Source organism: Oncorhynchus keta, chromosome 2 (genome assembly GCF_023373465.1).
Source record: "Oncorhynchus keta strain PuntledgeMale-10-30-2019 chromosome 2, Oket_V2, whole genome shotgun sequence".
NCBI lineage: Eukaryota > Metazoa > Chordata > Actinopteri > Salmoniformes > Salmonidae > Oncorhynchus > Oncorhynchus keta.
Genome location: NC_068422.1, coordinates 69043416 through 69068166, shown reverse-complemented (window position 1 = coordinate 69068166; position 24751 = coordinate 69043416). Strand labels below are relative to the sequence as shown.

General features: G+C 46.3%; 1 protein-coding gene across 2 annotated transcripts; it reads right to left on the bottom strand.

Annotated features, from left to right (window-relative positions):
* Positions 1-20591, bottom strand: LOC118359325 (pre-mRNA-splicing factor ATP-dependent RNA helicase PRP16). 2 transcript variants are annotated; one of them, XM_035737825.2, is made up of 25 exons: positions 20295-20591; positions 19496-19837; positions 19138-19343; positions 18873-19031; positions 18593-18761; positions 18338-18456; positions 18158-18231; positions 17898-18053; positions 17584-17745; positions 11222-11329; positions 11011-11135; positions 10756-10893; positions 10235-10421; positions 9830-10015; positions 9395-9535; positions 8220-8447; positions 7919-8026; positions 7699-7811; positions 5901-6109; positions 5095-5249; positions 4804-4959; positions 4365-4625; positions 4099-4194; positions 3870-3991; positions 1-2065 (listed from the first exon to the last, which is right to left on the bottom strand). In XM_035737825.2, the coding sequence occupies exons 2-25, from the start codon at positions 19819-19821 to the stop codon at positions 1984-1986; spliced, it is 3786 nt and encodes a 1261-aa protein (XP_035593718.2). In that variant the 5' UTR covers positions 19822-19837; positions 20295-20591; the 3' UTR covers positions 1-1983. The 2 variants fall into 2 exon arrangements, with proteins under 2 accessions (XP_035593718.2, XP_035593730.2); XM_035737837.2 differs by having other exon boundaries at positions 19138-19340.
* Positions 20592-24751: the final 4160 nt, after the last annotated feature.

Here is a 24751-nt window from a genome sequence, read left to right as displayed (position 1 = left end):
TAAAAAATAAGACCATTTATTTTCAGTTCCCAAAAGTAGTCAAGTTAAAAATTATACTTGCAAACCATGTGCCGGTGTTACCAGAACCTAATTTCACATCACAAAACAGAATCACTGACCACCAACAAGACAATATAGTCTGTACAAAACTATACAAAATCAATCTAGTACAGAGAATGAATGACTTCAGAATCAAGTCCACCACTTGGAACTTGCTGAACCTGACTACTCAAGTGCAGGACATATCAGTCTGGGGTCCTGGGGGGGTCCCAAGTGTTGGCACGTTTGGGTTTTTGCCCTAGCACTACACAGCTGATTGAAAACTTAATGATTTCTGGGATCATTCACCCACATGACTTAGAGGGGAAACTCAAGATAAAAATTGGTGGGCATTTTTAACACAAGGATCATGAGGCTGTCATGCGTTTCATCTAGGTTCTGACATTCATGTGTAAACGGTGAGAAGCTGAGGAATATTTTACTCTTTTTAAAAAAAAAAAGTGAACTAGGCAAGTCAGTTAAGAACATTCTTATTTACAATTACTGCCTACCGGGGAACAGTGGGTTAACTGCCTTGTTCAGGGGCAGAACAACAGATTTTTACCTTGTCAGCTCCGGGATTCAATCGCGCAACCTTTCGGTTACTGGCCCAACGCTCTAACCACATGGCTACCTGCCGCCCGTCAGTGCTTTGAAGGGCTAATGGGGTTAGGAAAAGCTCAGTTGCTAAAGCTTGTCCTCCAAACAGTTTGCATGAAGGGTGTTGTTAAGATAGCTCCAGATATAAGGTCTGAGACACTCATGCCACAAGCACAGATTGGATAATGCTTCAGTCAGTGAAGGGGCACTTCACCATGGCACAGGCCATTTGCTACACACAACATACAAAGGATACAGAGGTCAGCCAGTTGTACAATGTGAAAATTATCTCTTGAAGGAGATTTGAGAGGGACATGATGAAATTGAAAAATAACTAAAGAAAAAAATCGGGCAGAATTCATGAACACACGACACAGTACGACTTCTGCCTCCTCTCTCTACTCACACTGAATGACATACAGCCCAATGAACACACTATGGGATCAGACTAGTTTGGACCAGCTGTCCACTTATGACTGACAGCACAATGCAGCACTACTTAAACACTAGTAATGGGGGGGTCTATACAGTTACATATCAGGATATATTGTTTTGACAATATCGCACTAGTTGGCTGTACCTGCACAAACGCCAGTATTTTTCCTTCATATCTTGTTCTTCGTCTTCTTTTGTATTCAGAACTTTTATTTCCATGACTGATCAAAACTCGTTTCTCATGGATCTCTCTCGTCCCTCTGCAGAAGATATATGGTGAGCAATATGTTTGGAACATCAACTCAATCACAGTATCGAATCGCAATACATAATCGCAATGCACATCGTATCGGCACCAAAGTACCATGCTAGTATCGTGAGGTCCCTGGCAATTCCCAGCCCTATTGAACACAGTTTATATTGATAGCGAGAGACTACCATCAAGAAAACAGCCCCTTGTAGGGTACAGCAGGAGATGGAACAACTAAACATTTCCCGCTTGGACACTGTAGCTAGTGAACGATTATGATAAAGGCTTTGACAGATTTTCAAGGTATATCAAATACTCCTTAAAGACGATACCTTTTCAATGATGTTTCATCATTGTGTTTATATTTTTTTACAATCACAGAAATAGAAAATACTGCATTCTAACAGCCGTACATCTCTGCACATAAAAATGGAACAACGCTATGTGGATTTGCTGACAGAAAAGGTATTTTATGGGAGCCTCATGCCTTATACAAGTTCTACCTCTGCTGGCCTCTGTCTGAACTGCGGCTGGTTCCAGACAATAGGAGGGGACAGTGTTCCAAGGCCTCTCAGCAAGGCTCCTCCAGTGATGGTATGGTACACATACAGGTGATATTTAGTGGGGAGTTCAAGTGTTTAACTTTTAACAGAGAAGTACTAGAGCCCAAAACGAGCTGGGGTGCGCTTTGGGGTCATGGGTGCTTCCTCCTTCCTTCCTGGGGTGCAGATTTTCACAGCCCTATTGAGACAAAAGAATAAACAATTGGCAATAAAAATAACAAAAGATAGCAAGTTTTTTAAAAGTTTTATGTCATTGGACAGGCTCGCGGTGAGGGACGGGCTCGCGGTGAGGGACGGGCTCGCGGTGAGGGACGGGCTCGCGGTGAGGGACGGGCTCGCGGTGAGGGACGGGCTCGCGGTGAGGGACGGGCTCGCGGGGAGGGACGGGCTCGCGGTGAGGGACGGGCTCGCGGTGAGGGACGGGCTCGCGGGGAGGGACGGGCTCGCGGGGAGGGACACAGGATAGTATGGAGGGACAGGCTGACAGAACATTCTATAATTAAACTTTAATTACAGCAGAGCAACACCCTGACACTACCAAGCATTCTCTCCTCAGCCCTCACACACACCAGCAATTACAGCCATCAGGTCATAATCCAGTCCTTCCCTTCATCCCTAAGTTCTGACGTAAAGCGTTGAGCCCATTTATCTGAGTGGATGGTGGGGGGTTGCTGAATGACAGACCGGAACCAGATCAAAATGTGTAGTAGAAGTGTTTCATGGGGCCCCGGCACGGTGAAGGGATGCTTGTGTTCACAGGCAGAGGAGGACAAAAGCAGCTGAGAGCCAGCCATGTTTATTATCATAATTCTGAGGCCTTCGCTCTCTAATCTATTCCTTAATCCTCCGTGTTTTAATGTGATTATTTTGGAGAATGGTTGACAAGACACACAGACTGATATAGAAATACATCTGCTGATTCATTAACAATAGTGTTATTTATCTCCTCCCAAACCCATCTCTTTTGTGAGCCTTGTGGAACGAACGGGTGCGAAAAAATGTCCTTTCTAATTTGAAAATTTACACTGTCTCCTTTTTCCCCTCTGCTGTGGCACCATTTAAATTGCAGCAGTAATGGGGGTCAGCAAGGAGTCAATATTATTTCTTTTTGTCTCGTCTGGAGGGACTGGAGGTGAGAAAAGCTCATCATGGAAAGTGAGAAAGGTAGAAAAGACAGAGGATAAGAGAGAAGGAGAGGCAGAGAGAATTAGAGAGAGATGGGTAGAGAAGCAGCTAAATTAACCAGGTTCTACAACTCGGAAGGGGCAGATTCTGGAAAACTAACATTGTTTCCCAATGACCCCCATTGTAAGAGCAAACTTCTATTTTTTTTTTATACAGAAATAACAAAATATGCAGAAAAGCTGCTGCTGTTGTTCAATGTACATGTAGCCAGGTCAAAAATCACAACCTACGGTTCGCAATGCTCCCACGTAGGGAAATAGAGCCTGCGAGAGGAGCCCTGTGGACTCAGGCTACTCAGAGTGGGAAATGTAGGGACGCGTTGTCCAATTAGGCTACACGTAGCTATGTGTGTAAAAAAACATTTAACTTGTTAAGTACAGTCTGTTTGTAACGCCACTCACTACTTATAGCTGTATAGTCTGTTGTTGACCTGGCTAGCTTAATGTCCTGGTTGGTAGGTAGCTAGCACTCACATGGCTAACGTTAGCGCTGTCATGAAATGGGGCATGAGGGAATATTTCAATATTAAGTTTTTCTAAGTAACGGGAACGCTTGGCAATGTTGAAAAGTAAACTTTAGATGTACTTTTCTTAAATGTAGCTTTGTAATTGACTAAAACAAGCAGACAGGAAAATTGCTTTGAAAAAAGGTCAAGATTTTGCTGTGAGCCAATTGGGTAACCAATTGCTGTTTTCCCCACAGGCGGGTGGGGCTTCGGCGGTCTTTTTAATAGCGACTGAGGCTAATGTCAGAGTGAAACCTCTCTGAAGAATAGATGAAGATAGATGAGTGTATACCTGACGCTGCCCACGTTACTCTTCCTGTCCTGATCCTCTCTCCTGCTCCTCAGTTGCTGCTCCGCCAGAGACATCTCCTCCTCCATGTTAGTGATCTCCTCCTTGGCCCGCCGCCGGTTCTCCTGCACAGAGAGAGAGGAACAGAGGGGTGAGAGGAGAGAAAAGGACAGAGGGAGGAGGAACTAACCATGAGACGTAGGGAGGGAGGAAGTAGGGCCGAAGAGGTTACCATCCTGCTCTTCCCTGCCTGTTTGACGCTGTAGAACATGGGCCCCAGCTCAGCCAGCCACTCCCCATCCACCGCAGTCACACACTGCATGTACTCCTACAGGAGGGACATCAAACAACACAGGTTACAACACAGTAGAACACAGTAGCAGAGCTAGAAGGCTGAGATTATATATATGACAGCTCTTTCTGGTGAGTCAAGGTGTAGAACATCATCTCTGAACAGTCCAGATCATAGCGTAGCTGTGTGGAGGCTGGGTCTGTTACCTTGGTGGTCATGACCAGCTCGTGGTAGGTGATGTAGTCTGGGGTGTAGCCCATACCAAACAGAGAGCTGGTGGGGTGGAGGTGGCAGGGCATGCCTGTCCTCACATTCACATACTCCCCTATGCCTTTCAGCTTGGCTGCCTGGTGGAAGTAGGCAGCACAGATACACTTCCTGATGATGTCCCAGTCTGAGCCACAGGACACCAGGTTCATCCTCTGCTGCACCATGATGTCTTTGAGCTGGGAGCGCACCTCGCGCACCTGAAACACCCACCACACACAGAGACACGTTAGCTACCGGAGAACCAACACAAGAGGACATTGAATACACATTGCTCAGTGTGTGACTATTGTGATGCAAAGTGGTAATCATTGTGCATTTCGATCCTAAACCAGGGAGACTGGTCAGAGAGGGTAAAGGACAAGAGCGTGGTCTGACCTTTCGCATGGCCTTGGTGTGGATGAAGTGTTCGTTGCACCAGATGCTGGAGTAGTTGTTGTTCTTCCACTGCAGGTAGACGTTCAGGTAGGTCAGGTGGTCACTCTCTGGGACAGAGAACTTCTCCCTCACCTGGTCACTCTCCTCCTCACGACCCTGGAAAGGTCGGGACACAGAGGAAATACAGGGGTCACACAACTGTCCAGTGTGTAATGTGAACTTTTCTTAACAGAAACAAACATTAGCAACACATTAAGACATGAATCGGTTGGTGATCTCAATGACATCTACCTTAGGCCTGTAGAAGATGGCCGGTACAGACAGCATAGAGACGATGATGAGGATGTCAGCACTGCAGCCCATGTCACATGATACGATCAGCATCTTGGACAGAGCCGGGTCCAGAGGGAACTCCACCATCAGCCTCCCAGTGGGCGTCAGGGAACCTGAGGGGGACACAAATCATTTACGCACTTCCTGTCTACAGACAGAGGGGGAACACAATACAGGTGACACCTTCCTGTGTTGACAGTGGAGGAGGGTTGTAAAAAATATTTACATCAAACTTTGCCAGCTCTGATTTAAATGATTACATGACAGACTATAAGGAGCTTAAAGGGAAAGTTCAGAGGCAGAACAGGCTGTATTGGCCAGGTAAACCTTAAATCAGAGATGATCTGCCGTTAACACACCACACAGAAACGTCAAAAGTCCTCCACAGACACCAAATCCCCTAATCCCCAGGGATCTGGCTCAGATGACAGAGATGAGACTCAGCCAGTCAAATCTAACAGAGGATAAAGCACTATGCAATTACTCCACTACCTACACCACAGTGCTACCTAGCTCTGTACTTACAGTGTGCAGTGCATGTACATACCATTACAGCAACCTATTGACTAGTTCCATCATCCAAGTCTCTCCTCGCACATTAAGTAGTTATTGTTAATCTGTTGGCTGTATTGCTGGTGGGGAACACATACTTATCCCACCCTATTTTAACCTTGTTTTCTGAGATCAATTATTCTATTTAATCAGTTTGTACATTTAGTGGCTTAATCTTGAGTGATGTGGTCCAGGCCAGGGCAGAGACCCACCTGTGTTGTCCAGGGCCCCCAGGATCCACAGCTGGTACATGGAGTTCAGCATGTTGTCCTCAGGCGGGGGGTCCATGAAGTGGAAGAGCAGCAGGTCCTGGACCCCCAGGGATTTGAGCAGCAGCACCACGTTGGCCAGGTTGGTCCTCTGAATCTCTGGGATGGTGGTGGTCAACATCTCATTCTTGAAGGCGCTCTGGGTGTACAGCCTGGATGGACAGAGGAGGAGAGAAGGAGAGATGGCGTGACAGAGACAGTGGGGAGGTTATTGAATCATCTAGCAGACGCACCATTTTTCTAAACGCACAAATGCTCCATAGTGTGACAGGTCTGGAGACGCTGTTTTCACCACCTGGTTAAACCCGCTCTGCATGGCACCGATATGATTTCACACCATGCTCACACCTGTAACAGTGGCACCGTGATTGAGAAGCCTCCATTTCCATGAAAGCTGAACTCTCCCCAACTGACATTTAGAGAAGGGCAAAGAAACAGGCCTACTGCACATTGAACATTTAACCAAGCTACTTATGAGGTATTTACTATCCAAACTATTTAGAGCAGCTCCCATTGCTGCTTCAGACTGATAGGTCTGGCTTAACAAAGCATCTCTCAACCATTTCAGTTAGTGGCTAATCCCTCTGAAGTGTGTGCATTATGAGGGAATGATCTGTGTTTGTTTACACCGGGTTGTGTGAATGTCCTCAGGGCTGGAGATGTGCGGTGTGTGTGTGTGTTGGGTGCAGTCACAGCTAAGAGGTGCTTTGAGTAGCAGATTCTCCACACTAGTCGAGTCACCCAGCACGGCGCACACACGTCACCTCCCGCCCCTCCAAACGCCTAGGCCTCACTCACTCTAAAGCTCCACTCCCAAATTGATTCTTCACAGATCTGTGCGTGTGGGTGTAAGGGGGGTAATCTTGGTAGAGGGCGCTTTTATAAAATTCCCAGCTCATTTACAAGGCAAAACAATCACGTGTCTGGTGTGTGTCACCATCTCCCTCAACTTGGTGAAGTATGACAGATAGGAGAAAGGTCATGTGAAATCTCAGAGAGAACAGGCTTTTGTGTCACATTTTCCCTGCTGTAAACAGAGTTAAACTGCATGAAATCCTGTGGAGATTAGGATTCTCCCTCCCTCCCAGCCTCTGATGGCTTTGAAAGCAGCCCGGCCGCCTTGCAGATCAGAGGCCTGGACAGCCCATCTGAGGGGAGCTCTGATGTGCATCAGCCAGAGGATGAAACACCGGCGGCAGCATTTCACACAACAACAACAACACACACAAGCTTCAGATAGACACCCGTTTCAGCACGGCTCACTATACAAAAGGATGCTAATGTTTGTATCTGGCTTTCTACCTTTTTTTGTGGATAGGAGCGGTTGGAATGAGATAGCAGGCAGAGTGAGGAGAATCTGTTTATTCCTGTATCTAGGCACCAGATAGACATGAAAGGGGGATGATATGGCTGATCTAAGTTTTAGTTCCAGACTGCTTCAGTCAGGTGTAGGAGTACTGAAGTATCTTTCTAGAAGACAGGACACTCTTGACATAGACCAGTGTCAGCCATGTGAATACCACTTCCTGCCATCCCTGACTGGAACACTCAAACATGACACCAAGGTGACACCTTCAAATAACTGCCTTTCATTACACCATCATTATGGCTCCATACTTCTCTACCACAACTGGAGGACAAAGGAAGCCCTCTGGAAACTGAGGACGGTGGGAGGACTGCACATTTGGCATGTGAGACTGGTTGCTTGTGAGTATGTGTGTGTGTGTAGACAGTGACTTACCTGTAACACTGGCCCGGCCCTGTACGTCCTGCTCTGCCCGCACGCTGGTTGGCGTTAGCCTGGCTGATGGGGTACACCTGCAGGGCATCCATGCCAATGCGAGGGTTGAACACCTGTCAAAGAGAACACATCAGCATCAAAACACAGAGAAATACTATCCTAACATGGCTTGTCTATATCATTTGATAGTCTGGGGAAGATAGTGAGGGTGACAGGGTACCTTGAGTTTGCAGTATCCAGCATCCACAACAAACATGATACCATCCACAGTCAGGGAGGTCTCGGCAATGTTGGTGGCAACAATGCACTTCCTCACACCATCAGGAGCCTGGCGGTTAGAGAACACAACAAAGACATTACCCACACGTCACTTTACCAGTAAGGAGGACGAGTTCTTTGTGTTAAGTATATGCATTTCGACTACCTAATAGCAAGTATGCTTGTGTACAAAGGATACTGCAGTATGTTAAGAGTTCCAACTGTACATGTTAGTGTAACAGTAACTGGGTGTTATTGGTTACCTTCTGGAAGATCTTGGCCTGGAGGTCAGAGGGCAGCTGGGAGTAGATGGGCAGTACAGTCAGAGGAGGGGCGCTCTCCAGATCCTCCAGACGCTCCACAATCTGGTCTGACGTCACCTCGATGTCCTCCTGGCCAGGCATGAAGATGAGGATGTCTCCCCCCATACCACTAAGGTGGATCTGTAGGGCCTGCTTCACTGCTGCCTCCACATAGTCTTCCTGGGGAGTCTGCCCAAACACACAACACTGTTAGAATACACAGCAACCACACACTACCTCGGTACAAATAACAGTAGTCTTACTCCATGACTAAACCGGGCCCGCGGCTGCCATTCTGCACATGATCATTTTGTCGATCCCCATCAGAAGCGATGTTAAAAGGTTAAAATACCAAAACCAACTGTGAATCAATTATATACATTTCAGGAAAGGTGAAAACACATGAAACATTCAGCTAGATAGCTGTTTGCTCACAGTTTATCCAGGGATGTTATTTTACCTGACATGCAAATGGTCCTCTTTTTAGCTGGTTCTATGTACATTTACAAATTTACAAATGAGTGTGTTCCTCTACTCTGACGATTAATCTACTTTTTAGCTGGTTCTATGTACATTTACAAATTAGTGTGTTCCTCTACTCTGACGATTAATCTACTTTTTAGCTGGTTCTATGTACATTTACAAATTAGTGTGTTCCTCTACTCTGACGATTAATCTACTTTTTAGCTGGTTCTATGTACATTTACAAATTAGTGTGTTCCTCTACTCTGACGATTAATCTACTTTTTAGCTGGTTCTATGTACATTTACAAATTAGTGTGTTCCTCTACTCTGACGATTAATCTACAGACAAAAGTGAAACCAAGTTAGTTTTTTTAGTCATCTTTTATTAATCTCTCCTTGTTCGTCTTTAAAGCACCCACATGGGTTTGTATCTTTGTGAAAACCAATAAGGAGATGGAAGAGGCAGGACTTGCATTGCATCGAGCATCTGAAATAGAACCAAGTAGTGTGGATGAAATGATTGACAAACATGCATGTGTACATTTATTTTGCAGCGCCCGCCCACGAAATGTGGCCGGTCTCGTCATGTTGTAAGTCATTATACAAATGAAATGCCTGTGTTGAAACAAATAATAATACATGGATGTTGAATGGAGAGTTGGACACAATACCTTGCTGAATAAGATGTCTACAGGGAATGTTCTTCCTGGAATGTGGAATATTGGAACGTTGCCGAAAAATGCAGCAAATTTGTCAGAGTCCATGGTGGCTGAGGTGACTATCAGCTTGAGGTCAGAACGCCTCGATACAACCTGAAAGAAAAGGACAGAGACAGAGAGTTCTACTACTGCTTACAAGACAACCAAAGCCTCTGAATAAAAAAATATGCATGCAAAAGAATCACAATTGAATAACATCCAGTGAGCTGTAAAAGTGTCTCTCTGGTCTATCAGTCTAAGCCACTGTCCCTGGAACACATTCACTGCCAGTATGAGTTTGAATCCAGCCCACTGCTCTTTCAGCACTCTCTCTCCAACCTTTCAGCTCTATTTCGCTCTATGCCAATAAACATACAAAATACTTTAAAAAAAAGGTGTCTCTCTGACCTCTCGTAGCAGGCCGAACAGCACGTCTGTGTTGAGGGAGCGTTCGTGGGCCTCGTCCATGATGACAGCACTGTAGTGATCCAGATCGGACTCCCTGAGAGACTCTCTCAGCAGGATGCCGTCTGTCATGTACTTTATCACAGTCTTCTCCGACGTACAGTCCTCAAAACGGATCGCATAACCCACCTGCAAATAAATGGTTTAGTAGTGAACTCCATATATTTACATTCCACGTATGAATTACGGCGTTCAAAGGACAGTGCTACGGATCAACCAAAGAAACGAGCTGGTGAGGAGAGTTCCATGACAAGTTGTAGAATGGAAGCGGTGTACAATCTCTGAATCACCACTAGATGGCAGTGTTGCACAATATGTGGCTCCTCCATAAGCCAGCTGAATGCTCACCTCCTCTCCCAGGTTGCTGCCCAGCTCCTCGCTGACTCTCTTGGCCACGCTCATGGCTGCCACTCTGCGGGGCTGGGTGCAGCCCACCATGCCGTAACTGGTGTAGCCGTCCTCGTGAAGGTACTGGGTCAGCTGGGTGGTCTTCCCACTGCCCGTCTCCCCCACCACGATCACAATGCTGTTGTCCCTGGACAGAATCACATCACAACCAATAACATTAGAATCCTGATGGGACGTTCAACCTTACGAAACTGTGGAAACATGAATAACGGCTTAAGAAAACAGATCCGGAAGTGTATTTGTCAATGATTTACAAACGCTGTTTAACATTATCTAAGTTAGCATAACTGTGATCATTCTCTAACCAAAGGTAAATCACATATGAACATTCTGACTTCACAGCCCCCAACTGCCCCCTTCAATGCCATACATGTCTTATCCTACACCCTGAATGAAAGGCTGCATCTGGGGTAAGGCTGGGGGTGATGTCCCAGGACAGCCAGGTCCAGTAGAGTAGCTACCTGATGATGTTGAGCAGCTGCTGCCTCACAGCGAAGATGGGCAGATACTGCCTCTGCTCCAGCAGGGTCTTCTTCTTAGCAAACTCACTGCTGGCCTCACTCTTATCTTTCATGTGGTCTGCAAACTTCTGATCCGTTCTGGAGGGAAGAAGGAGAAGAGACAGAGGGAAATAATGAGGTCGTTCTTGTCACAACGGATGTTTAATAAACATTCAAAATGGACACAAAATAAGCCTTTAGTAAAGGGCTTGTTACCTGTAGTCCACCTTGCCATCCTCACCCACTGGCTTGCCCCCAGAGCTATCCCCGTCCTCGGTCTTCTTGATGCCCATAATGTCACCCAGCTTGGTGCCTGCCAGCTCCCAGTGTTTCTGTTGAGCCTGAAGAAACAATCAAAATGACAGTCAGATATTCAGCCAGTAATCATACCATCAAGTACTGTATAGATGTTTTAAACATTGCCTACCTTCTTGCGTTCTTTCTGCTCGCGGTGCTTGCGGACCAGCTGGCTGCCCTTGCGGGAGATGATGGCCATGTCAGAGGTGGCGTCTTTCACAGGGATGACAGGCTCCGGCTACAGCACAGAGAGACATCAGCAACAGTATCCTATTCAGTACACAGCAATTCTGATAGTAAGTCTACTAGTTATTACTCAGCCAGTTCCAAAAACTTAATCAGCAGACTCTTACAATCCCTCAACAAGCCTGCAACAGCTCTCCCCCAATGGCTCAGACCTTAAAAGTATATACACTCCCCTACATATTTGGACAGTGAAGAAAGAAAAAAATATTTTTCTCTATACTCCAACATTTTGGATTTGAGAACAAATGTTTTATATATGAGGCGACAGAACAGAATGTCACCTTATTTACATAAGTATTTCAGACGCTTTCCAAAGAACCTCGAAATTTAGCTCAGGTGCATCCTGTTTCCATTGATCATCCTTGAGATGTTTCTACACCTTGGAGTCCACCTGTTGTAAAAATCAAATTGATTGGACATGATTTGGAAAGGCACACACACCTGTGGCGTGCACTGTCTCACAGTTGATAGTGCACGCCAGAGCAAAAAGATTTAGAGAAGGGTACCAAAAAATGTCTGCAGCATTGAAGGTCCCCAAGAACACTGTGGCCTCCAACATTCTTAAATGGAAGAAGTTTGGAACCACCACTCTTTCTAGAGCTGGCTACCAAACGGCCAAACTGAGCCACCAGGGGAGAAGGGCCTTGGAACCGATGGGCCGATGGTCACACTGACAGAGCGCCAGAGTTCCTCTGTGAAGATGGGATAACCTTCCAGAAGGACAACAATCTCTGAATCACTCCACCAATCAGGCCTTTATTGTAGAATGGCCAGAAGGAAGCCACTCCTCAGTATAAGGCACATGACAGAAGCCTCTCCTCAGTATAAGGCACATGACAGAAGCCTCTCCTCAGTATAAGGCGCATGACAGAAGCCTCTCCTCAGTATAAGGCGCATGACAGAAGCCTCTCCTCAGTATAAGGCACATGACAGAAGCCTCTCCTCAGTATAAGGCACATGACAGAAGCCTCTCCTCAGTATAAGGCACATGACAGAAGCCTCTCCTCAGTATAAGGCGCATGACAGAAGCCTCACCTCAGTATAAGGCGCATGACAGAAGCCTCACCTCAGTATAAGGCGCATGACAGAAGCCTCTCCTCAGTATAAGGCACATGACAGAAGCCTCTCCTCAGTATAAGGCGCATGACAGAAGCCTCACCTCAGTATAAGGCGCATGACAGAAGCCTCTCCTCAGTATAAGGCGCATGACAGAAGCCTCTCCTCAGTATAAGGCGCATGACAGAAGCCTCACCTCAGTATAAGGCGCATGACAGAAGCCTCTCCTCAGTATAAGGCGCATGACAGAAGCCTCTCCTCAGTATAAGGCGCATGACAGAAGCCTCTCCTCAGTATAAGGCGCATGACAGAAGCCTCTCCTCAGTATAAGGCGCATGACAGAAGCCTCTCCTCAGTATAAGGCGCATGACAGAAGCCTCTCCTCAGTATAAGGCACATGACAGAAGCCTCTCCTCAGTATAAGGCGCATGACAGAAGCCTCTCCTCAGTATAAGGCGCATGACAGAAGCCTCTCCTCAGTATAAGGCACATGACAGAAGCCTCTCCTCAGTATAAGGCACATGACAGAAGCCTCTCCTCAGTATAAGGCACATGACAGAAGCCTCTCCTCAGTATAAGGCGCATGACAGAAGCCTCTGCTCAGTATAAGGCGCATGACAGAAGCCTCTCCTCAGTATAAGGCGCATGACAGAAGCATCTCCTCAGTATAAGGCGCATGACAGAAGCCTCTCCTCAGTATAAGGCGCATGACAGAAGCCTCTCCTCAGTATAAGGCACATGACAGAAGCCTCTCCTCAGTATAAGGCGCTTGACAGAAGCCTCTCCTCAGTATAAGGCACATGACAGAAGCCTCTCCTCAGTATAAGGCACATGACAGAAGCCACTCCTCAGTATAAGGCACATGACAGAAGCCTCTCCTCAGTATAAGGCGCATGACAGAAGCCTCTCCTCAGTATAAGGCGCATGACAGAAGCCTCTCCTCAGTATAAGTCGCATGACAGAAGCCTCTCCTCAGTATAAGGCGCATGACAGAAGCCTCTCCTCAGTATAAGGCGCTTGACAGAAGCCTCTCCTCAGTATAAGGCGCATGACAGAAGCCTCTCCTCAGTATAAGGCACATGACAGAAGCCTCTCAGTATAAGGCACATGACAGAAGCCTCTCAGTATAAGGCGCATGACAGAAGCCTCTCCTCAGTATAAGGCGCATGACAGAAGCCTCTCCTCAGTATAAGGCGCATGACAGAAGCCTCTCCTCAGTATAAGGCGGCGCATGACAGAAGCCTCTCCTCAGTATAAGGCGCATGACAGAAGCCTCTCCTCAGTATAAGGCGCATGACAGAAGCCTCTCCTCAGTATAAGGCGCATGACAGAAGCCTCTCCTCAGTATAAGGCGCATGACAGAAGCCTCTCCTCAGTATAAGGCGCATGACAGAAGCCTCTCCTCAGTATAAGGCGCATGACAGAAGCCTCTCCTCAGTATAAGGCGCATGACAGAAGCCTCTCCTCAGTATAAGGCGCATGACAGAAGCCTCTCCTCAGTATAAGGCACATGACAGAAGCCTCTCCTCAGTATAAGGCACATGACAGAAGCCTCTATTGAGTATAAGGCGCATGACAGAAGCCTCTCCTCAGTATAAGGCGCATGACAGAAGCCTCTCCTCAGTATAAGGCGCATGACAGAAGCCTCTCCTCGGTATAAGGCACATGACAGAAGCCTCTCCTCAGTATAAGGCACATGACAGAAGCCTCTCCTCAGTATAAGGCACATGACAGAAGCCTCTCCTCAGTATAAGGCACATGACAGAAGCCTCTCCTCAGTATAAGGCACATGACAGAAGCCTCTCCTCAGTATAAGGCGCATGACAGAAGCCTCTCCTCAGTATAAGGCGCATGACAGAAGCCTCTCCTCAGTATAAGGCACATGACAGAAGCCTCTCCTCAGTATAAGGCACATGACAGAAGCCTCTCCTCAGTATAAGGCACATGACAGAAGCCTCTCCTCAGTATAAGGCGCATGACAGAAGCCTCTCCTCAGTATAAGGCGCATGACAGAAGCCTCTCCTCAGTATAAGGCACATGACAGAAGCCTCTCCTCAGTATAAGGCACATGACAGAAGCCTCTCCTGAGTATAAGGCGCATGACAGAAGCCTCTCCTCAGTATAAGGCGCATGACAGAAGCCTCTCCTCAGTATAAGGCGCATGACAGAAGCCTCTCCTCAGTATAAGGCACATGACAGAAGCCTCTCCTCAGTATAAGGCACATGACAGAAGCCTCTCCTCAGTATAAGGCACATGACAGAAGCCTCTCCTCAGTATAAGGCGCATGACAGAAGCCTCTCCTCAGTATAAGGCACATGACAGAAGCCTCTCCTCAGTATAAGGCATATGACAGAAGCCTCTCCTCAGTATAAGGCACATGACAGAAGCCTCTCCTCAGTATAAGGCGCATGACAGAAGCCTCTGCTCAGTATAAGGCGCATGACAGAAGCCTCTCCTCAGTATAAGGCGCATGACAGAAGCCTCTCCTCAGTATAAGGCACATGACAGAAGCCTCTCCTCAGTATAAGGCACATGACAGAAGCCACTCCTCAGTATAAGGCACATGACAGCCTGCTTGGAGTTTGCCAAAAGGCACGTAAAGGACTCTCAGACCCTGAGAAACAAGATTCTTTGGTCTGATGAAACCAAGATTGAACTCTTTGGCCTGATGAAACCAAGATTGAACTCTTTGGCCTGACTGCCAGGTGTCACGTCTGGAGGAAACCTGGCACCATCCCTACGGTGAAGCATGGTGGTGGCAGCATCTTCATGCTGTGGAGATGTTTTTCAGCGGCAGGGACTGGGAAACTAGTCAGGATCGAGGGAAAGATGAACGGAGCAAAGTACAGAGAGATCCTTGATACAAACCTGCTCCAGAGTGCTCAGGACCTGAGACTGGAGTGAAGGTTCACCTTCCAACAGGACAAGGACCCTAAGCACACAGCCAAGACAACACAGGAGTGGCTTCGGGACAAGTTTCCGAATGTCCTTTAGTAGCCCAGCCAGAGCCCGGAGTTGAACCCAATCAAACATCTCTGGAGAGACCTGAAAAAGCTGTGCAGCGACGCTCCTCATCCAACCTTACAGAGCTTGAGAGGATCCACAGAGAAGAATGGGAGAAACTCCCCAAATACAGGTGTGCCAAGCTTGTAGCGTCATACCCAAAAAGACTTGGGGCTGTAAATCGCTGCTAAAGGTACACCACAAAGTACTGAGTAAATGGGCAGGAATACGCATGAATAAAAGTGAATAAATTTGCAAACATTTCTTGCTTTGTCATTATGGGGTATTGTGTAGATTGATGTGGGGGAGAAAAAATTATTGAATCAATTTTAGAATAAGGCTGTAACATAACAAAATTAGGTAAAGGCAAGGGGTCTGAATACTTTCCGAATGCACTGTATATTTGGCCTTGTGTTATAGGTTATTGTCCTGTTGAAAGGCAAATTTGCCTCCCTGTGTGTCTTGTGGAAAGCAGACAACCAGGTTTTGCTCTAGGATTTTGTCTGCGCTTAGCTAAAAAAAGAAACTCCCTATTCCTCACCAATGACCCATAACACGATGCAGCCACCACCAACCATGCTTGAAAACATGATGATTGGTACTCCATGATGTGTTGTGTTGAATTTGCCCCAAACATTTCTTTGCCACATTTTCTGTTTTACTTTAGTGCCTTATTGCAAACAGGATGCATGTTTTGGAATACTTTATTGTGTACCGGCTTCCTGCTTTTCACTCTGTAGTTACTCCACAATACTACCCCAACTGACCATGATAATGATCCATCCTCAATTTTCTCCTATCACAGCCATTAAACTCTGTAACTGTTTTAAAGTTACCATTGGTCTCATGGTGAAATCCCTGGGTGGTTTCCTTCCTCTCCGGCAACTGAGTTAGAAAGGACACCTGTATCTTTGTAGTGACTGGGTGTATTGATATGCCATCCAAATTGTAATTAATAACTTCAGTATGCTCAAAGGAATATTCAATGTCTGCTTTTGTTTTTTCTTACCAATCAACTAATAGGTGCCCTACTTTACGAGGCATTGGAAAATTTCCCTGGTCTTTGTGGTTGAATCTTTGTTTAAAATTCACTGCTCGACTGAGGGACCTTACCCAGATAATTGTATGTGTGAGGTACAGAGGTATTCATAAAAAGATCCCGTAGAACACTTATTGCACACAGAGTGAGTCCATGTAACTTGTTAAGCACATGTTTACTCCTGAACTTATTTATGCTTGCCATAACAAAGGAGATAAATACTTATTGACTCAAGACATTTAAGATTTTCATTTTTAATTAATTTGTAAACATTTCTAAAAACATAATTCCACTTTTACATTATGCGGTAGTGTGTAGCAGTGACCCAAAATCTCAATTGAATACATTTTTAATCCAAGCTGCAATAAACAAAATGTGGAAAAAGAAAAGGGGTGTGAATACTTTCTAAAGGCCCTGTGGACAAATTCACTTATGGTGTATTCAATTCTGTGAAAGTTTAGTAGTTGGTCCCATATTCCTAGCAAGCAATGACTACATTAAGCTTTGACCCTACAAACGTGTTGGATGCATTTGCAGTTTGTTTTGGTTGCGTTTCGGATTATGTTGTGCCCAATGGTAAATTGTGTCATTTTGGAGTCACTTTCATTGTAAATGAGAATATGTTTCTGAACACTTCTACTTATTATTATTATTAATGTGGATGCTAGCATGATTACAGATAATCGTGAATGAATCGTGAAGAATGAGGAGTGAGAAAGTTAGAGGCATAAATATCATTCATACCCCCCAAACAATGCTACCCTCCCGTTATTGGTAAAGGAAAAAAAACACGAAGCAAATTTAACTTCTTTAGGAAAACTGCCCTAATGTTAGAAACAATCATCATTACGGTCACCCAGAGTCACATTTATTTATTTTCCAAGCTATAGAACATGATATTTTACATACAGCAGTTTTTTAAAGGACCTAAGAGAGAGTGAGTGGTCTGCTTTGTGTTTTCGTTTTTGCCATGGAAAAAAATATTGCGACACTGGTATCGTCGGAGCCCTAGTGTCGCCACAAAACATTTGATCTCAAATCCAAAATACTGGAGTAGAGAGCCAAATTAAAAGTTTTAGCTTCTCTGTCCAAATTAATAGGTGTTAGTCATTTCATTGGCCCATAACATGCTGTAATGATGCATTACCTGCTTGGTGAAGACTATCCTCCCGTCCAGGAAGGGAGGGACCAGGTTGTGAACCAGCAGGTGGACCTTGGCAGCGTTGTCCTCCTCAAAATCATCATCCACCTCCAGCCTCTGGACCACTCCACTGGTCAGCATACGGTTAGTCTCCCAGCGCTCATTATCCTGGCAGGAGGAACACAACACGCGTCATTAAACACAGACAACACACACAAAATTCTAATCCACGGATGGTAATAACGATCAAAACGATAACTAAACGGGCTACATATACCCAGGGCTGGAGGTGGTCAAAGAGTAGCAACACAGTGCCATACCTCATTGATCTGTCGTCTCTGGGCAGAGATGCGTTTCTGTGTCTGCTTCTGCAGGATCTGCTCTCTCTTCTTCACATAATCCTCAGAGGTGGAGGTCAGTGGGTTGTGGAACTCATCATAGCCTTCGTCCATCATGTACCAGTCTCTGTCCGCTTGCTGCAACACCACAGGGCAATAGTAAATACAAAGAAATGTGCATTTATGAATGTTGGGAAAGCTATTAATTTGTGTTATTGCTAAAACTCCACATGTCCACACACCTTCTGGTCCTCTTCCCACTGCTGCTTCTCATCATCATTATCAAAGGCGATGCCATCCTCTCCTTCATTCTTACCTGGGGCACAGAGACACAATCCACAAACATCAGCAAGCCTTATCAGAGCATTAATAAGAGCTCAAACGTGACTGGGGGAAGACTGAGAGGGGAAGGAGGGGCTTACCTTTCCCACGGGACAGACGAGGAGTGGAGCCCAAGTGCTTCCTGTCATTGGCCCATTCGTTGTACTTGTATGATGGGGTGGGAAGGGGCGTGTCATCAGGATACCGGCCTCTGACTGACCTGGGAACAGAAACAAGAAAAGTTCATTTAAAAGCTGAAAATAACAAATGTCTAATAGCCACAGAAAATGTGTCTTTTAATAGTAGTACAAAACCCAGTTAAATTAACATACGAGTGTTGAGCTGCAGTTGCTTACTTGTCCTTCCTCTCGCTCTCCCGTCCAGAGCGGGGGCTGCGCTCCGACCGTTCAGACTTGTCAGAATCCTTGTGTGAAGGGGCAGGAGAGGGAGATTCCCAGTGGGAACGGCGTGAGCTGGCATAGCCGCTGTCATCCTCATCCCAGCTGGTGCGCGAGGGAGTGCCATCTGATTCAAAGGGTATGAGGAATGGAGGGAGAGAGAGTGCTTAGTATATATTAAGCATGACCTAAGGACCTTAAAGAACTGCCTATCCGGGGGTGAGGCAAGGTTACTGACCTTTGGGGCGTGTCTGGGGCGTTGGAGGCTCCTCTCTCTTGCTACCCCGGCTGATGCGTTCGGAGGACCAGCCTTCTCTCTGTGAGCGCTCACTCCTCTCACTGCGGTCTCCACGCTCCGACCGGCCGCTGCCGCGGCTGTTACTGCGCTCCCGCTCATCTGCCATAAAAACAGTTAGTCATTACTTCAGTTACAAATACACAACAGATAGAAAAGATTGCTATTGCCTGAATATTAACATTGTGCATGGAGGTTTTTTACTCACCTCTTTCACCCCTTCGATCTCTGTCCGTATCTCTGATCCTCTCTCTGTCCTTCTCCCTCTCTCTGTTCTTGTCCTCTTTGGAGGAGGCGTACATTCCATGCTCACGCCGGTCTTTCTCCCTCTGCTGGTGTTTGCGACGGAACTCTTCGCTGACCCCTCCAGGGTTAGAGGGTGTCTCTGAGCCAGTCACACGGTATTTCCTGCTGCTTTATGAAACATAGAATAAAGTGTCAGTAAGACAACACTGCATGCATGACATCAGTTTAGATGTGATCTGTTGATAGGGAGAGAGTATGTATTCTATGCCACTACGAAGAGGCTACACTAACTCAAACCAAATCACTTCAAAACAACATACCTCTCTTTTCTACCACCTTGGTCCTCCTCATCTTTGTCTTCTTCATCAGACCCAGAATCACTTTTCCCTTCCTCCCAGTCCTTGTAGGAGGAAACCTTGGATTTCTTGTTATTCCTGTCATCGCTGTCAGCCTCAGCCTGCTCCTTGCCCTCTCGCTCCTTTCTCTTTTGAGCTGCCAGCAGATCCAGGCCCAGGAGAGAGGTGCGTGGAGTGGGTGCACGAAAGACATGAGGCTCTACTGCTGCACTCTTCTTCACGATCAACCCGCAGACCTGCGCAGTGGGGTCACTGCCCTCCAGTCGGTGCAGCGACGCATCATCCTCCATGGTCTCAAACAACTGTCTGGATTGGATACCACATTTTTTGGGAGATTAGCAAACTATTAATTCTGTAACGTTACATATGGAAATTACATTAAACTAATCGATCCAAAGTATACAATTGCGCCCGAATAATTCACGGGATGTATTTTAGATTGCTACAGTAGCTAGCTAGGTACGCAGCTATTTAGTCACTACTGTAGCTACACTAGCTACTTATAGTATATTTGTTACTACTACATCTAACGCCAATGAACAACCAGCAGAAACTATTATAACTTAATATATATATATTTGAAGTCACGTCTGTCATTGTTTAAGTAGCTATAGTACCCAGATAGCTAACTGGATATCGCTCAGCCAATGAATTAATTAGCGAGCTAACTATTACGTTACAAAAAGGAAATTAACTAATAGCTACAACTATACACCTGATATTACAGTTGTCAAATCCCATTCATAAACACCGGCTTTCTTACCTTAACAATAGGTGGTGAGTCTATCAAGATCCTGACACGCTAGCTAGTATGTTTTAAGCGAGCTAACGTTAGCTAAACCTGCCTCATGTATTTATTGTAACTCAAAAAACGAACTTCAATTACATTAACCCGAGTTACTGGGAAAATACCATTCATGTAAGTACGAAACTGTGCCACCCACTTGAGATGTTTCAAACCATTATGAAATAGCTATTATCTTTTGTAAATAATGCGTTTTATGTTTACAAAGACAGAAGTCGCCATTGCTATCCCACAATTCCACGGGATATTCCTAAAAAAAAACTTTATTAAAATGATTAACAATGGACAATCTACTTTCTTATTCCTGTGGTTTTGTGGCAGACTAGTTTCATATTGCTGCAATTCGCAGGTTGGATTGCAATTTGCACCTTTTTGTCACAAAAAAAGGGAAAAGCATAATGGGGAAAAACTTCAATTGCACCACCATCTAACCCTGCACTTATACACTATCCCCAAAAATCCACCACCCCATCCCACTACTTTGGTCCTAAATGATCCAACACCAGGCCATTGGACTGGGAGGATGGAACCCCTTCTCTCAAAACTTCCTGTAGCTCTTCGGCACTAAAATCTCTCACTTATCATTTCCGCTCCATCAGCGCAGTGCAGTTGATCACCATGGCTATAAACGCAAGAAATCCAACCATACTAAAAAGCTCTTCTCTGGCTCTCTCTCTTCGGGCTAACTCACTGGGTACCTCCCAATCAACTCACTCACCCTTCGGCTATCCTCTATTCTCTTCACTGCCTCAGCATATGAAATGTTCTGCCCCACTCATACTCGGGCAATCTCAACCCTCCTCTCCTCCCTTTCTGCATCCTTTGACTCTCTATGTCCCCTATCCTCCAGGCCGGCTCGGTCCTCCCCTCCCGCTCCGTGGCTCGACGACTCATTGCGAGCTCACAGAACAGGGCTCCGGGCAGCCGAGCGGAAATGGAGGAAAACTCGCCTCCCTGCGGACCTGGCATCCTTTCACTCCCTCCTCTCTACATTTTCCTCCTCTGTCTCTGCTGCTAAAGCCACTTTATACCATTCTAAATTCCAAGCATATGCCTCTAACCCTAGGAAGCTCTTTGCCACCTTCTCCTCCCTCCTGAATCCTCCTCCCCCCTCCCTCTCTGCAGATGACTTCGTCAACCATTTTGAAAAGAAGGTCGACATCCGATCCTCGTTTGCTAAGTCAAACGACACCGCTGGTTCTGCTCACACTGCCCTACCCTATGCTCTGACCTCTTTCTCCCCTCTCTCTCCAGATGAAATCTTGCGTCTTGTGACGGCCGGCCGCCCAACAACCTGCCCGCTTGACCCTATCCCCTCCTCTCTTCTCCAGACCATTTCCGGAGACCTTCTCCCTTACCTCACCTCGCTCATCAACTCATCCCTGACCGCTGGCTACGTCCCTTCCGTCTTCAAGAGAGCGAGAGTTGCACCCCTTCTGAAAAAACCTACACTCGATCCCTCCGATGTCAACAACTACAGACCAGTATCCCTTCTCTCTTTTCTCTCCAAAACTCTTGAGCGTGCCGTCCTTGGCCAGCTCTACCGCTATCTCTCTCAGAATGACCTTCTTGATCCAAATCAGTCAGGTTTCAAGACTAGTCATTCAACTGAGACTGCTCTTCTCTGCATCACGGAGGCGCTCCGCACTGCTAAAGCTAACTCTCTCTCCTCTGCTCTCATCCTTCTAGACCTATCGGCTGCCTTCGATACTGTGAACCATCAGATCCTCCTCTCCACCCTCTCCGAGTTGGGCATCTCCGGCGCGGCCCACGCTTGGATTGCGTCCTACCTGACAGGTCGCTCCTAACAGGTGGCGTGGCGAGAATCTGTCTCCTCACCACACGCTCTCACCACTGGTGTCCCCAGGGCTCTGTTCTAGGCCCTCTCTTATTCTCGCTATACACCAAGTCACTTGGCTCTGTCATAACCTCACATGGTCTCTCCTATCATTGCTATGCAGACGACACACAATTAATCTTCTCCTTTCCCCTTCTGATGACCAGGTGGCGAATCGCATCTCTGCATGTCTGGCAGACATATCAGTGTGGATGACGGATCACCACCTCAATCTGAACCTCAGCAAGACGGAGCTCCTCTTCCTCCCGGGAAGGACTGCCCGTCCATGATCTCGCCATCACGGTTGACAACTCCATTGTGTCCTCCTCCCAGAGCGCTAAGAACCTTGGCGTGATCCTGGACAACACCCTGTCGTTCTCAACATCAAGGCGGTGTCCCGTTCCTGTAGGTTCATGCTCTACAACATCCGCAGAGTACGACCCTGCCTCACACGGGAAGCGGCGCAGGTCCTAATCCAGGCACTTGTCATCTCCCGTCTTGATTACTGCAACTCGCTGTTGGCTGGGCTCCCTGCCTGTGCCATTAAACCCCTACAACTCATCCAGAACGCCGCAGCCCGTCTGGTGTTCAACCTTCCCAAGTTCTCTCACGTCACCCCGCTCCTCCGCTCTCTCCACTGGCTTCCAGTTGAAGCTCGCATCCGCTACAAGACCATGGTGCTTGCCTACGGAGCTGTGAGGGGAACGGCACCTCAGTACCTCCAGGCTCTGATCAGGCCCTACACCCAAACAAGGGCACTGCGTTCATCCACCTCTGGCCTGCTCGCCTCCCTACCACTGAGGAAGTACAGTTCCCGCTCAGCCCAGTCAAAACTGTTCGCTGCTCTGGCCCCCCAATGGTGGAACAAACTCCCTCACGACGCCAGGACAGCGGAGTCAATCACCACCTTCCGGAGACACCTGAAACCCCACCTCTTCAAGGAATACCTAGGATAGGGTAAGTAATCCTTCTCACCCCCCCCCCCCCTAAAAAGATTTAGATGCACTGTAAAGTGGCTGTTCCACTGGATGTCATAAGGTGTATGCACCAATTTGTAAGTCGCTCTGGATAAGAGCGTCTGCTAAATGACTTAAATGTAAATGTAAATGTCTCACAGGGCACTTTGGCTCTCCAGCTGAATGGGCACCCCCACAGCTGACAGTGCTTTCTCTATCCCAGCTGTACACTCCCTCTGACTATGCCCTCCTGCACATTTCTCACATCTTGGGACCTCTCTTCTACACACTGCTGCAACATGTCTGAATCCTTGGCACCTAAAGCACCGAAGCGGGTTCGGAACCCTCACAGAATGCAAATATAATCTAACTTGATCAGGTAGAAGCTCTGTGTCAAAGATCAACAAGACAGACAGGGTATTCTCAGACTAGCCATTGCCACTGGGTCTACGTCTCAAGTGGAAATCACAAACATATTCCCCTCAATTTGATCGACCTCTACACTCAATGCTACCCCATTGATCACCCCTTTTAGTTGCACCTTGCTCCGGAGAGCAAAGCACACCACAGGTTGAGCCCAAACTGCATGACTCAAAGCACCCGCTTCCTCTGGGAGGCAAATACACAAAAAATTGAAACAACTTTCAGATGTAACCATTCCCAGTTTGTCCTTAACCCAGTTTGACACAACATATGGGTCAGCCAAAAAAACAGGAATCCACTCTTTCCAAAAATCACACTCCTACAGTTCCAAAATCATCTTTGGTAGGATTCTCAGAGCAAACGTTGGAAGACTACCACACCTGTCACCACATGTAGGCCCACTATATGGTTAGTTAGACTACTTGGTTTGTAATCTGGAAATGTACACCTCAAAGGTATACTCAGTAGACGAATCTCTGATCTTAGTGCCATTCTTACTTTCACACCATCGCACTTCTTCCAGCTGTCTAATGTCCTACCCAGATTCCCAACAATCTACTTCTGTGCAGGACAAGATCATATAGGCAGGAACTACATGAATGCTGTATACTGAAGTGATGATTCAACTGCAGAATGTTAACATTCCGACTGTAGCTATTAAATGGAATTTTATAATACAACTTTCAAAATAATGTGAGATTACTTAAGATTTATAGGAAATGTTAGTAAGAGGTTACATAGTGGATATCTGAATGAACCATCAGTAAACAAATATTTCCTTAGTATTGAGTACAGCTCAAATAGAAAACAATTAATAGCATATCATAAAAGCACAAAGCTTAGAATTGAAACATGTCACTCACAATTGCATTAAAATGTTAACACGATTCAGCCTTTTACTTTCCATGACAAGGGCAATGGCAGACTCCACAGGAATGATAATTTCAAATGGGACTGGTCTTTGAAGTATAATAAATTTGAGTGTCCAAATGGAATATGTTGGTTATCATATGTACACATAAGTATTATAGAGTCTTGTGCAGATTGTTTTCAGGTGCTTCTCAAGTAGTGGATTGCAACATTTATATGGTTGACATACAAATTGAAATTGGTAGTGCAATTGAATATCCACAGATCCAAATGTACACTTAAAAATGGCACGGTGACCAACACTACAATAAATGAACAGCTGACACAAA

What these genes read in the sequence shown, in the direction of transcription:
- LOC118359325 (XM_035737825.2), bottom strand. Translation starts at nt 19,821, where the DNA reads ATGGAGGATGATGCGTCGCTGCACCGACTGGAGGGCAGTGACCCCACT. An exon ending in AGTGGGAAGAGGACCAGAAG is followed by an intron (nt 18,054 to 18,157) that starts GTGTGTGGACAT and finishes GTGGTGTTGCAG; the next exon opens with CAAGCGGACAGAGACTGGTA. An exon ending in CCATCTTCTACAGGCCTAAG is followed by an intron (nt 4,960 to 5,094) that starts GTAGATGTCATT and finishes CGACCTTTCCAG; the next exon opens with GGTCGTGAGGAGGAGAGTGA.